At 37.9% G+C, this 15,352-nt stretch overlaps 1 protein-coding gene across 7 annotated transcripts in view; it reads left to right on the top strand.

The window, feature by feature from the left end:
• MAGI1 (membrane associated guanylate kinase, WW and PDZ domain containing 1) overlaps window positions 1-15,352 on the top strand; it is a 478,937-nt gene that overhangs the window by 437,038 nt on the left and 26,547 nt on the right. For 3 of the 7 annotated variants that reach the window (XM_063291535.1, XM_063291542.1, XM_063291538.1), the window contains 4 exons: window positions 285-376; window positions 3,475-3,667; window positions 5,249-5,542; window positions 10,396-10,599. In XM_063291535.1, coding sequence (XP_063147605.1) covers window positions 285-376; window positions 3,475-3,667; window positions 5,249-5,542; window positions 10,396-10,599 — 783 coding nt within the window. The remainder of the gene's footprint in view (window positions 1-284; window positions 377-3,474; window positions 3,668-5,248; window positions 5,543-10,395; window positions 10,600-15,352) is intronic. The other 4 variants (XM_063291537.1, XM_063291540.1, XM_063291536.1 and 1 more) reach the window with 2 other exon arrangements.

The following is a 15,352-nucleotide window of genomic DNA, read 5'->3' as shown; positions in this document are numbered from 1 at the left end:
TATTTTGGTCCTCCCGAGATCTAATGACATGATGTTATATTTAATTTAATTTGACCATGGGAATGTCTTCTGGAAGGCCTTAGAAGCTGTGCCATTTTAAAATGGTATAAATAACAACACATGCATTTTGTAAATTATGTTCCCTTCAGTGTAGAAAACGGATGTCATTCCATGCAAATCAAATAGCTTCCTCACGGGGAACTATTGTATATGTGTTTCATAATCCCATAAAAATCACACATTCAGCTAATTATAAATCATGAATTCCATCTACTTCCTTACAGTTCCAGATTATCAAGAGCAGGATATCTTTCTCTGGAGGAAGGAAACTGGTTTTGGATTTAGGATTCTTGGTGGAAATGAGCCTGGGGAACCAGTAAGTATCTGTGAAATTAGTTTTTTTAATCTTTCATATCTTTACTTCTGAATTTTTAGGATCATCTTCAGCAAAATGTAGCCTTATTTTATGTTATATTGCTAGCATAGCCTTTGACCCTCTCATGGATATGGTACTTGATTATGCTAGCAAAAAAGAAAAACGACTCATGTTCTGAATGACTAAGGTCCTACTTCGGTACAGCTTCATATGAGAGTGGCCAGTTTCTACCAGCAACTGGCTTAGCCCTGAAGCAGTTATATAATAGCTACCAAGCTGAACATTAAACAGATGTCATCAACTCTAGTCTAACAATAATTTAGGTCAAGCTAAAGGTAAGGCTTCTTCTAAGCTGCATACAGAGTCTCATTTAACAGAAATCTACAAGAACTAAAAGTGACATTAAAAATAATGGGAAGAGAAAATCAGGGGTAAAAGAATAGAAATTTCTCATTTAGCTATTGTTTTTTATTTGAAAAATTTAGAAATTGCTATTCATCCCAAAATGGTGATTTCAGGGTAAGACTTAATAAATATATGATGTCAGTGTAATACAAAAACAAAACATGAATAATAATATAATGGCATTCAGATAAATAAAAATTATGGGGCTGGTTTGAAAATGCTGTATTGTAATTTACATTTCCTTGCCAAATAAATGCTTTAAACCAAGCGTCAGAAAGAATGCGGTGTCGGTGCCATGTGTATCTGCCATAGGGGGCTTCCAAAATTTGGGTGCCATCACAGAGAGGGTCCTGTTTTGTATATACATAATGCGTTGTCTTATTGATAGAAGGACTTCTTCTGACAGTCTTAACAAATAGGTAAGTTAATTGTGAATATTTAGTAAATCAGATACTTAGTTCCAAACTATTTATGGTTTTAAGATAAGCATCAACACTTTGTGCTAGGCTTGGTAAGAAACGTATCAATGTTACTCCTTCAGACTATTTTAACTTGGCTTCACCTAGATAAATAAATCAGAATTATAGCATCCAAATTCTGTACCAGTTGAAGTGTAATGGTTGCCCAACCCAAATACTCAGACTCACAAGAAGATGCTAAATGAAATCTGATTTATTAGGGATCTTAGGGCAAATACAGAGAAAGCTGAGAATGAGCAAAAGCGTGCCAAATACAAACTTAAAACCCTCGTTGCAAACATACCCCGCCTCCCTACCAGCAGAACTGCCCGTCCCAGGTGCTGGCAACCGTCAGAACTGCTAGCCTGGGAAAGTAACCTTGAACACAATAGATAACCCAAATACATTCCAAAATCACAGCCAAGAGATAAACCCCTCTCATCCTCCCGTGAAAGATGAAACACGCATCCAGCTAATGACATGCGAAACATTACGATGTCTCAAAGACATTGAAACGGCGAACATGACATGAAGGTTTCAAAAGCTGAGAGCTGGCACTTGTTGGTTCAGCTCTTTAGAATCTGGTACATACAATTCTTTCTAGGAATACAAACTCACTTTTTGCAACATGCCAAGCTAAATGTATCCAGTGTATCCAAGGTTCTTCTAAATTGACAATTTCAGGCCGCTGGAATATAATCCAAAAGCATTATTTTTAAAATAAAATCTTTGTAAGAACCTAGTTTTCCATCAAAATGCCTAAAGAGTAAGGAACAACTAATGGACATGTTTAAAACATTTATATTCTTTCAAATTTATTACGTCTCCAGCTTAGAAGGATGACAACCAACCTTTTTTAAACATTCGTTAAATAGTCCAATATATCCCCAAAAGTTGTTGTTGTTACTGATGATGTGGTTGCTGGACTAATGGAGTATTTTTTTATTTTTTTTATCCCACCTTTATTACTATTTTTATAAATAACTCAAGGCTGCAAACATGCCCAATTCTCCTTCCTTCTCCTATTTTCCCCCCAACAACAAGCCTTGAGGTGGACTGGGCTGAGAGAGAGTGGCTGGCTCAAGGTCACCCAGCCAGCTTTCATGCCTGATGTGGGACTAGAACTCTCTGTCTCCTGGTTTCTAGCCCAGCATCTTAACCACTAGACCGAACTGGCTCTCTCTCTCTTTTTAAAGCATGTGAACTATACTTCACATTTCTTAAAACCTGGAATCGCTGATTTTGCAGTACTGGACTTTTGTCCATCTTTCTTATATATTAAACAACTTTATGTTTATATTTTTAAAATATATATTTTTAAAATCACAGTGAGTTCTTGCTTCAGCCTCTATAGACATTTTCTCCACTTAAGACTTCTGGAGTTTCAGAAGCTGGTTAAGCATCTGGGCCAGTCCCTTTTTTAAAAAATGTTATTGGCACCATTGGACTGTGAGATAAATGGAAGACATTTTGGGTATATGTAATAGTTACTGGAGTTGAGCACATACTGTTATTATCTGGTGATGATATATTATTGATAAATATGTATTTTATATATCAATATTTATTGAGGTTGTGCCCCAATTTGATAATTTATCAGGTTATTCAATTCGTTGGTCTAAGTCCCATATATTTCTTATAGGCTTTCACATTTTTATGGAAACTAGTAAAAAATTGAGGTTTCAGTTGTTTCTTGAATTCTATTAAATATCTAGAAGGAGTTATTCCAAAGAAACTTCCTTCATTTATGGAAATAAATATTTATTTCTATTTATCTGTACAGACTGTTAAAAATCCCACTGAGTTTGTGGTAAAACTGGGCATCTGTGTTGAGTTCAATTCCCTAATCAAGGAAAATTCTGTAATATAAAATACCAACCCAAAATGTTTTTTTCTTTGAATGAAACTATGCCAGAAACTATTAATCCTGTTAATAGTTTGAAATAGGAAAGTAGTATTTTCTACTGTGGAACTAACTGGTTACTAGGATCCTTTTTGCTGTCCTTTTTGTGAATGTGTTTCACAAGTATATGACCTAGACTAGATCTAGGTTATCAGATCTGTCCTTTGGGTATTTTGGGTGTGAATCCACTAGGATAACAGCTAGTTAGGAAGGAAGTCCAGTTTGGATTAGGAAGTCCAGTTTCTTCAAAGGAGTTTGGGGTATAGGTAATCCTGATTTATTTCTTGGGCAGGTGACAACTCTTCTCATATACATTCACTTCCTTTTCACAGATTTACATTGGTCATATTGTGCCATTGGGTGCTGCAGATGCTGATGGTCGCCTGAGATCCGGAGATGAATTGATCTGTGTGGATGGAACGCCAGTGGTTGGGAAATCACACCAGCTTGTAGTCCAGCTTATGCAACAAGCTGCAAAGCAAGGCCATGTCAATTTAACTATCAGGCGCAAAGTGGTGTATACAGGTAGGCTTCAGTATAACTGTGTGGATGTTTTATTTCTATTCTAGACTTGGAAGAAAAGGTACTGCACTTGGAAGAAAAGAAAATATACTATACTTGGAAGAAAATTTATTGTAGCACCTGTGAAGGTGCTGAACGTAACCCAGCAAAGTTACCAAAGTGATCAGGATTTATGCTGAATATTATACTATAAAAGTTTCCCTGTTAGATCTGACCAAGATTTGTTTAGCTCAGCTATCTGTTTACAGCAGATGCTTCTAAAATTTCACTGATATGGAAATAACAGCGATCCCCCTGCTGTTTATTCTTAATTTCTAAAATAAAACGTTTTGTCTGTGTGTCCCAGGGGCTTAAGTGCACCTAAGGAAGGTTTGATGGTACAGTTTGGTAGAAGACAAGCTACACAAGTCTGTGGCCTCCAGATGTTCAAGAATTCCAGCTCTCAGTGTGGCCACCTGAAGCTGTAGTTGCAGTTTCAGTGCATTGGGAGTGTGCCAGATGGGGGATACTGACAGAGCATAAACCTGTGGCAGCTGGTTTGCATTGAATAAACCATGCTGGATCCCAGTCATGTCCACCCACACCAGATATAATCAGGGGCAGCCTGGGCTTGACATTCCAGTGGGTGCATATTTATATGGGTAGATAATCATTCTCAAAAGCTATCACCTTATTCCCATTAGATTCACAGGAAGGTGTTTTCTAATATTCCAAGCTAATGTTGCTATGTTTCTTCTGCTTAAAATTCGTGGTGTAGGAACAGTTGTCAGAATCAGTATGACAGAATGGAAAACCCATTGTATTTTGTAACATCCAACCTTCTGTTTGAATTATCTTCCTTTCAAAATTAAATTTTACCCAAAGGGGCCTAGGCTCTATTACAAACAAATAAACATTATTCATCTGGAACAAATTTGCATTCTGAAGGACTTTTAACGTATTTCGCATCAGTTTCTGTGAAGGATGCCTCTATGGTAGAAATGCTTTGCATTAGTACAAGGGCTAGAGAATGCCTTTCCTCAACTGAAGCCTTTATTAAGAGTATCTTCCTAGCCATTGTTATAGAATTGTGCCACAAAATAGGAAAAACAAATAGAACACGCATAACTAAATACACTAAAAAAAAGAGCAAGAATGGATTATTTTACCCATTCCAAATAGTAATATAACTTATTGTAAAACTACACTAAATTCCATGACTGGAAAAGGAACTTGACAGAAGATCTTAATCTTTGAGTGCCATTGAGCAAAAACAATCATGGATATTCTTCTCTAGCATTAGTGTCCCCCCAAATGGGTGCCACTGTTGAATAGAGATACATAAAAAGGAAGCCTCAGATGAACTTTGGAATAGAAAAAAATGTGTAGAAAAAGATTCTCCCTAAAGGTTGTCCCTATAGCAGTTTTCTCCCATCTGAGCCCCTCGAGGTATTTTGGCTTACATCTTCCCTAAGTGTTGGCCATGATCATCAGCTGATACAAAAGCAGAACCTAATGTGCCAACTTCAGATTTTTCTGTAATCCTCCTAAAAGCATGGGGTTTCCGGAAAGCTGTTAATTAAGGGTTGCTTCTTTCTCGAACAGTCCCCAAGGCAGAGAATGAGGTGCCCTCTCCAGCCTCGTCTCATCACAGCAGCAACCAGCCAGCTTCTTTGACAGAGGAGAAACGCACTCCCCAGGGAAGCCAAAACTCTCTCAACACAGTCAGTTCAGGCAGCGGAAGCACCAGTGGTATTGGCAGTGGTGGAGGTGGAGGCAGTGGCGTGGTGAGCACTGTGGTCCAGCCGTATGATGTAGAAATACGGCGCGGCGAAAATGAAGGTTTTGGATTCGTCATTGTGTCTTCCGTTAGTCGCCCAGAAGCTGGAACAACTTTTGGTAAGTCCAGAATACTCTCTCTAAAATTTAGATTTCTCTAGGGGTTTATGTGAGCCCTATCAGTATTTCAGCTTCAAAAGGACAGGGAAAGGACTCTTTGTTTATGCCGTTGGCTGGGAGGGGTTTTCCTTAATGTATCTGTAGTGTTGTAGTTAGGAAGGAGGCCTTCACGGATGACCAAAACAAGAGCAAGGGAAAAGATAGCAACCCTGGGTTAATCGCAGAACCATAATTGTTACGCCAGCATACAGTGACAATAGCAATTACAAATACAAAACAGTAATTAAAATTCACGAATGTGCCCCATTCTATTTCATTAATATGCCTAATTGGAAAGGCAGGCTTTGGGAAATGTTTGCCTCCCAGGTCTTGTTCACAGCTGAATTATAATTCTGCTTTGTATTGAAGTTGTTTTCTCTCTAAAAGAGACATTTTGAAGTTGGAATTCTAGAAATAATGGCAGCAGGGGGAAAAAAGGCAACAGAGGTTGTAATCCCATGCTTAAAGCAAGTACCCTCTGTAGCATAAGGCCTTTTTTCTTGAGATAAACGGATTAGGAATTTTTAAGAAGATGCTGTAAAGAGAGCATATGTGCACACGCTGTATGCTAGCAATGTGGATTGTGTAGTTGGTATACCATTCCTTTTGATGCCCATTTTTTTAAACATGGCACCATTTGTGAGGAAAAACCTGCCAGGTAAGTTCTTAGCCTATGACTGCTTTCTCATTTACATCCACTCCAAGGCTTGACCTTCCAGGGGATAGCTGTAGATGGAACACGTGCACCCTGTCCTTTCAATCCTCCCACCACTGCATTTAATACATTTTAAATTAACTGAAGCCTAAATCAATGGTGATTCACTGTTCCATTTATATTTCTCTTGGCACAAGGATGGAACTGAGAGGCTTAGATAGTATAAGACATTCCTGCAGAATAAAAAAAAAAAGTACAATGGAAGCTTCTTATCTCTAGAGCTTTTTAATCTGGACTTAACCCTGCACCTACATGGAACTGCTGATATCCAAATCAGTCTAAATGTGGTAGAGATGGGTTTTCACCCCTTGCCTTTGGTTCGAACTGAGACCCGTTTATATATTTATTGCTTAAGCAGCAACAAAAGATTCATCTTCGATCTTCATCCATCAGCCCCATTCATATGTGATGCTGCCAATTGTTAGGAGACGAGTTTTCAAACTGCTTTTGCTGACTTCTCCTGAGCAATTCATAGGGTTCTTGTTTGCATTTATTCTAAAAAAAATCGGAATCACATGAGATAGTCATTCAATCTTAAAAAGGCCTAAGTAGACGCTGTGAATGCCTATTAAGAAATCATAATGAGAGATAAAATAATGAGGCAAATACAGTCCAAAACCACTCAAATCCCACTCAACTACTAGAAACTCGTAAGTATAGAAGACAGCCGTAAGGTGGGGAAAAATGTATATTCCAACCTCAGAGTATTTTACTGCAAGACCTAATGCAGGGGTAGAGTGGTCTCTTAAATAAGAGTACTCAAATGTTTACTTTTCCAGTCTGGTTTGAACATCAGTGATGAATGTTCATTTCTGAAAATTAGACATACGAGGCCATGTGAAAGCAAATTTATGTCTTGACTTCAAGTTACCCCTCCCCTTTCCTCTGATCCCATATTCTGCATGAAATCCTTGTCTTTGACTACACAATGCTTGCCCTGTATCTATAGGAAGCTTTATATTTTTATATAGATAGTCAACAAAAATGGATTGAACTAGTTCAAAACTGTCTTTTCTATAGTCCTGTGGATAAGGTTTATTCATTCACTAAATGGATCTTTTTTAGAAATTAACCAAGAAAAGTTCTTCATGTGTGACTTAGTTAATGGTTATATGTAGGAGTGAGCCATGATTACTGTTACCTATTATGCAAATAACCCATTCTATGAGTCATAATGGACTTCTGGTGGTATATGGCTGATCATTTAACTCATCCTTCATTGTGATCTTTTTTCATATTATCCCAGCATAGACATATTTCTAAAATTACTAATACAAATACAGTACAAGCATATATTTGGATGGCTTGATATAATCTCCATTCACACGCAAATGATGCAGCCATGGTCATTATGGCCACATGCAAAGTCAGTGAAGTTGTAGCTGCTTCAGAACACTGTTAGTTGTAAAGTTGTAAGCAAACACACAGAGATGTGGACAGGAGATGTTGACAAAGCTAAGTTAGGTAAAGCTACAATAATGTTTGACGTTAGTTCATATTGCAATTCCGAAGCTAAATTTTTGTGGAAACAAAATAGGCAAATTGCAAATTGAGACAGAAATGTGAAGCCAAATCAGAACGCCTGGAAAATAAAATGTCCAAATAAAAGTTGAACTAAGCAGTAGCAGTAATGGTTTAGAATGATTGAAAAAGATATAAAGATATAAAGAAGATATCAATGTCATCAATAATTTGGACTGAAGCAAAGCAATTAAAAGTCTCTTATATGATAAATAAGAAATTATTGACTGGTTTTCTATATTCTATAAGCAGAAAAAGGATGAAGACACAGATATATGGATATAATTAAAAGTAATTTCTGTTCCTCGGTGATCATATTTTAAAAAATAGGTACACCTTAAACTAGTGTTTCTCAACCTTGGCAACTTTAAGATGTGTGGACTTCAAGTCCCAGAATTCCCCAGCCAGCATGCTGGGTGGGGTATTCTGGGACTTGAAGTCCACACATCTTAAAGTTGCCAAGGTTGAGAAACACTGGCTTAAACTGAAAAATAGGCTGGTCTAGTTAACCTAACCACTACAGCATCTTAGGTTATGTAATCCATTAAACTGGTCCCATCAGTTCAATTTTTATTGAAGAGAGAAGGTTTTCATACCTTCTAAATATTGTTTCAAAACTGCCGTAGAGTAGAAAATCATTATACAATTCCTTCTTTTTGTTCTTTCTCCCACTGTCATTCCAGTTAATGTTTATCATTTAACAATCATATATTGCTTCCAATATGCAGTGGGACAGAGTCCATATTTACTATTAACAACAATCAGTCTTGCATTAAGAGGTGAGTTTGTCTCTTATTTATTAGGTTTACATCCTGCCATTTCTCCAGGAGCTCAAATCAACATACAAAGCAGTCTCTCCTCCAATTTTTCCCACAACAACCTGGCGGGATAGATTGAATGGAGGGAGAGTGGCAGGCCCATGTGCAAGAGTAGACTTGAACTTGTAAATTCCCACCCACAGCATCCAAACACAGTAGAAGTGTTTTTTTTTAAAGAGTTTGTTATAAGCACCTGGAAGTGACTGCCACATATATAATACAATGACATTCCTTTATTTCTCTTCCTGCCTCCAACCTTTAATGGATTTTAATTAATAGCTATACTGTGTTTTACGATCTAGGGTACCAGGAATACATTTCTAAAGTAATTTTCCTTAATTATTTTAACACACCTCTTGTTTCACCTTGCCCCAATATTATTTGATATCTAGGTGTCCATTTTCCATAACTTTGTTGCTCCTTTAAACACTGAGTAGCATGGGAAATGGGAGGCTTTGATACAAATCCTGCCTCAAACATGGCCTCTTTGGAGGCCTGAACTGTTGCACTGTATCTCTCTCTTCAGTTAATAAGGAAGAAATTGAGACTTGGAGAAAAAAAAGAATAGCATGGTGTTTGAGTTACAGTGAGGTTAAACAGAAGAGTGACATGTTTAAAGTTGATCAGTTTTATGCCTGATATATTTCAGTAGGAAAGAGTTCAGTCTAGCTTTGCTGTACCATGCAAAGCATGCATGAATTTAGAGTGGATCATACCCAATAATGAAAGTTACAGGTATAGGTCAAGGTCAACAAACCTGTTGCTCTCCAGAAATCGATGAACAATAGTTCCCCTTGTTCTTCATCATTAGCCACACTGGCTGAAGCTGTTGGGACTAGGAACATTTGCTGGAGTAGATTAGGAAGGAGGTACTGTCAACGTATTTTTCCTAGTCCCTTGTTTTCATAATTTAATCTCTCATCCTGCACACACACATCATCTAGAAATATTTGTTATGGAAATAGGGGTTGAGAACTACATGCATTTAGATTCTTGACCTATTTGGGATATCTTTAAGATTTCCCACTTATTTTGTTGAGAGTTTATATTAAATGTTGTTGAATTCTTGGAAAGCTATATGTTCCACCTCGGTCCATCTTTAGTGGCTTTGTTCCTTGCCTCAATTAGTTCCTTTATTCATTGTAGTAGAAACTCCTAATTTCCTACTGCTTTTATCCTTGCTGAAGTTATTTTTGTAGAATGTATTATCCTGAGTTTGAGTTCAGAGAAAACTCATTCCTTGGTAGGCATAGAATGATTATCTTTCAAAACGGAGAAAGAACAAAACATTGGCAGAGGTTTTAACAGTCACTGGCTGAGATAAAGATGAGACAAATTTGTGGCTCAAGGAAAACCAAAGGGGGTTGGGTTGCCATTCAACAATTTCAGATTTGTAAGTAGAACCCTTTGAGATTTTATTCTGAGGACCGCTGAGCACAGTGGCAACCCATTCAGACACACCATGCACTGAGACAAGAAGGTGCTTGTGTGCAGAAGGAAAGCACTATTGGAAGTACAGGAAACGCTGATTTGCACGTTCTAATAATTTTCAGTCACAGAGTCAATTGCCAATGTTTTGAACACTGGCAGCAAAGCTCTCCTTTAATAGCGTTTGCTTGATGCATTAATTAATTAACCCTTAACCTTCTCTTTCCCTTTTCAACCCTTTTTCTCCTTTCCCCCTCTCACCATGTTCCCAACGTATATAAACAATTTGTTTAAAAAAAATGCACACGCGCAAAAAAAAATCAATTCAAAAGCAGGCAATGCATGTGTGGCCATGCCTCACAAAATAGGTCGGATTATTGAGGGGAGCCCAGCAGACCGGTGTGGGAAGCTGAAAGTTGGAGACCGGATATTGGCCGTTAATGGATGCTCCATCACCAACAAATCACATTCGGACATCGTCAACCTAATTAAAGAAGCAGGAAATATGGTGACTCTGCGCATAATTCCAGGGGATGGTAAAGTATACATTCTCTCTTTCTCCCCTACCCTCTTTCCTACAATACAATATGGTTATTGCTATTTATAAGCATATGAATTGCTCTGAGTTGCAGTGCTGCTGTTTCTCCTTCTCCTTCTCCTCCTGATTTTCTCTCTCTGTGTGTGTATGCAGGGGGGTGGGGAGAAAATATGATACTTTTATGGGGAAAAATAGATTTAACCTTTGCAAGAATGTGTCTCTTTCTGTATGTGAGAGCAAAGGTAAAAAAAAAAAGAACTTTGCAGCTCTGATTCGTTGCTTGAATATTATTTCAACTCTCCACCCCCTGAATGGTGTGAGTGTCCATGTATCTCAGTGTGTATTAGTACATTGCATATGCTTCCTAGTTGTGTGATGTGCACAATAGTATGTTGACTTGCAAGTTTGTCTCTGGTTTAGAGATTCAGATGCATAGTCTACCTCGAGCATATTTGGACTAAAACTGGGTTTGGGCTGTGTTTGTGGCATATTGGCCAAAACATACTAAACTATTACTGTTACTATTGCTTTTCATGACTATTGCTATCTTTATCCCCCTGCGATTAAGTCTGCTAACTTAGTCAACACTTTATCTTGTTATGGCCCTGCTGACCTTGTCTTCTGATGAAGAGGAAACAGGGCCGTAACATATCTTACTAGAAAGCATTATATGAAAGCCCTTGACTGGCTGAAGGCAGGGCTGGAGGTCAATGTCTATGTTCCCATTCTGATTTTACCCATGACATATGAATGGAATGTATGAGGAGTAAATAGTAAAAAGCATGAATTAATGAAATGAAGTGAAATATGTATTTTGTATGTCAGAAAGTAAGGGAAAGAGAAATGTTGTAATAAGTTTGAATGAAGGTGTTCTGATCTAGGGGAGTTGAGCTGAGGAATACATGAAGGGAAGGGAAGGGAAAATTGCAGTTCTGAATAAAAAGGCTAAAGTGTCTTTCAGAACGTATGAATTGGTGCCATCTAGGTTACTGTGTGTGTATATAAAAGTAGGAATCCATAGGGTAGTAACAGTGACATGTTATGCTCCAGTGAATTGTTATAATGGAAAAACAGACATGAATTTAAGGGGAAATTGTGCAACGTTCTAAGGAATGTGTGCCTGGGAGGACGATACACATGGCTAGACAAGAAAGTATAGAAAAATAACTAATTGGGCCATCCAGACACCAAGAATGAATGAGAAATGATGACTTTTGGTGAGTATATGTTTAAAAAAAGATCTGTTCAAGCATATATTTTGAAAACAGAGTATGTTAGAATGTGTATTTTAAAGATTTGCATGGGAATGATAGTGCTATATCAAGAGTGGAATTGAAATGAATGCTATATATGCTAGTATCAAAGAAAAACTGAAAAACAGAATGAGAATGTTGAAAAATGGTAAGGCTTTGAGTAGAGATGATTCAATTGGAGAAATGTTAAATATGCATATAGTGCATATAGTTTACTTCTGGAGTGACTATGCAACTTGTTCAATGTGTGTGAAAACTGCATCTGTGCCCGATAATTGGAAAGATGCCATTATTGTTCTCCAAGGAAAAGTTAGCGAGAGTGAATGCAAAAACTGCAGGGCATTGGTTTGCTAAGCATGTCTTGGAAGGTATTTGGCAAAATTGTGATCAAAAGTGTACTAGGAGGAGACAGTGACCAAATTTGGGAAATGCATTATATAAATGCAAAAGTTTTATATCTATCAAGGAATGTGCAAACCAGATTTCTGCTTTTCAACAGTTCCTTGAAAAGGTCTATTGCAACTTGTTGATTCAGAGACAGTGCATGATAAAGTGAATAGGCTTGAACTGTGGGTTGTTTAGTGCAAATATGGGTTTGAAAGTTGGTTGCTGAATGCAGTAAGTCTGGTATATGATAGAAGCATGTATGAGAATAAATAAAATGTGTAGCAAATAGTCAAGGATATGTGATGTTTGGTTGTTTAATGTACTTATAGATAAGTATATTTGAATGCTTGTGGTAACAGTAGAGGTATGTTGGTTGGGGATATTTATGTATGTATGTGTTTGTATACAAATAATGCCAGATTATTGTCCGAGAACCCAAATTATTTGCAGAAAATATTAGGTAAATCAAATGATGTACAGGTAGTCCTCGCTTAACAGCCATTCGTTTAGTGACAGTTCAGACTTACGACGGTGGTAAAAAACACGACTTGCACTTAAGACTGTTGCAGCATCCCCTGTGGTCACGGAATCACCATTTTCGACCTTCCCAGCTGGCTTCTGGCAAGCAAAATCAATGGGGAACCATGTGATTCACTTCACAATCACATGGTTCGCTTAATGACCACAATGATTTGCTTAACAGCTGCCGCAAGAAATTTCATAAAATCAGGTCGGATTTGTTTAATGACTGCTTTGCTTAGCACCCAAAGTTCTGGTCCCAAATGTGGTTGTTAAGCAAGGACTACCTATAATGGTAGTTATACATAAAGTTACATGCAAATGTTTAGGCACCTCTGATCAAATTGTATGTGCCAATGAATCTCTGAGTTAACAGGAGTTTACATTACTTCCATATAGTAGAAAGTAAAACAGTATTATTTGCATCTGCTTCATTTCACGAGATCTGATAGAGTGGGCATGTTTTCGGTATCTTCTATGAAACGTTTTATTTAATGAGATCCAACAGCCATGCCTTCTCTGTCACAGCATGTGCCCTTTGGAACAAGATACAATCGAGATTTGGTTGGCTCTGACCCTGTTAGCTTTCCCTACGGCTATAAAAAACCCAATTTTCCCGTAGGCATTGGACTGGGTATTGGATGAGCCTGTCTGGTAAATGGTTTAGGAATATGAACTTGCTGTAATTTGGTCTCAGTTGTATTGTACTGTGGGGTGTTTCTGTGGTTTTGGTTATTTTGCTCTGTTAATCACCTTCATTGTAAGTCACAATTTGCAAGTTGGGTGGCCATATCAATTGCCTAAATGAATAAGTAAATTAAAAATAATAAAATATTTGCATACATTTTAATGCATACCTACTATTTATATGCAGTTGTTTATATATTCAAAATAAGAAAACTGTGAATAAGGCAGATGATAAAATTTGGACACCCTTCCTATTGTTTCAGTGTTACTTTTTTTTTAACTGTACAATAAAGTTGTTAATAAGAAAAGGTACATGTCTCATTAGGCCGACAATAGGCCTACATGGAACTATTAAAGTCAAGGCCGGACCTGGAAGATCAGGAAAAATCTTTGCTGGAACTACCTTAAAAACTGGTCCGATCTCCCTACAGATCACTGCAAATGACCTGCTGAAAAATTTAGCTGACACTGAAACAGCCGTTTAGAGATCTGCGGTCAGCATTGCTTTCAAATTCAACATTTGTCTGATTGGGAGACCTGTTAAAAGTAAAACTTCTCTGACCTCATCACACAAATCATTGCCTAATGTATGCAACCTTGAGAAGCCTTGAAACAAAATATTTTGGACTGATGAAACAAAACTGTAGCTGTTCAGTTGCATTTACACAGGATACATTTGGAGGGGAAAGCAAGAAGTATTAGAAGAAAAAGACACTTCCCCAAAATTAAGCACAGGAGTGCTTTTATTATGTGTTGGGAAGTGTGTAAGTGAAAGAATTGATTCAGTTAAATATCAACAAGCAAGTAGACCTCACTTACCGACTGCCTCATACAGTAACCATTTGAAGTTACAGCAGCGCTGAAAAAATAACTTTGCAAGCAAGCATGCATTTACGACCTTCGCAGTCTCTCTCTCTCTCTCTCTCTCTCTCTCTCTGTCACATGTTCATCATTAGTCAGGTAGTATGCTTTATTTATTTATTCATTTATTTATTTTATTCTTCAAATTTCTATCACCACCCATCTCTCCCAAAAAGGGGACTCTGGGTGGTTATCCTGTGCCTGTTTCCCCCCCCTGCCCCCTCCACAGAACAGAGAGATTGCTTAAACAAGTGATCTCTATAGGCAATCTCTCCTGTGCCTGACCCAGTTTTTTTCTTCCACCCCCCTTGCAGAGCATAAAGATTGGAGAGGAAGGGATTAGAAGAGAGTAAGCAGGCACACAATGGGGAATACACATCAAGAGGAATGTGCTAGCACCAGCTGTTTGCCTAGCGCACTCAGGGCTGGGAGCCACAAGCATGCTAGGCAAACAGCTGATGCCAGCGCATTCCTTTCAATATGTATTCCCCATTGTGTGTTGCTTACTCTCTTGTAATCCCTTCCTCTCCAGTGAATGTAAATACAAACAGTTCCCTTCTTGCTAATTATCCCAGAGCCCAGGTGAACATCCCAAAGGGTCGGGGAGTGGGGAAAAAGGAGAGCCGAAGTAAAATCGTGAGCACGGTCACGGTCACATGATTTTCCACTTAGTGACCATATCACTTAGCCCCAGTGTTGCCAGTCCCAACTGTAGTCACTAAACAAAGACTACCTGTATTTAGCCGGTGTCCCACAGTCAGTGAAGATTTGGAGCTGAAATGAGATTAGATATTTCAGCAAGACAGCAATCTGAAACCTACCTCTAAATCAAACATCAAGCAATTTTACGAAAGAAAGATAACAGTCCCCAAACTTGAATATTATTAAAAATCTATGGGGAGATTTGCAACATGTGATGCACAAGGAGACCTACAAATATTTCTCAGTTGGAAGAGTTCTGCAAGGAAGAATGGGAAAATCCAAAAGTAAGAATAGTAAGACTCATCTGGATACAGGAAATATTTGGAAGCTGTTTTTCATGCC

The sequence above is a fragment of the Candoia aspera genome, chromosome 2 (genome assembly GCF_035149785.1).
Source record: "Candoia aspera isolate rCanAsp1 chromosome 2, rCanAsp1.hap2, whole genome shotgun sequence".
Lineage (NCBI taxonomy): Eukaryota > Metazoa > Chordata > Lepidosauria > Squamata > Boidae > Candoia > Candoia aspera.
The sequence above is the reverse complement of the archived record's forward strand: the minus strand, read 5'-3'. Positions and strand labels throughout refer to the sequence as shown.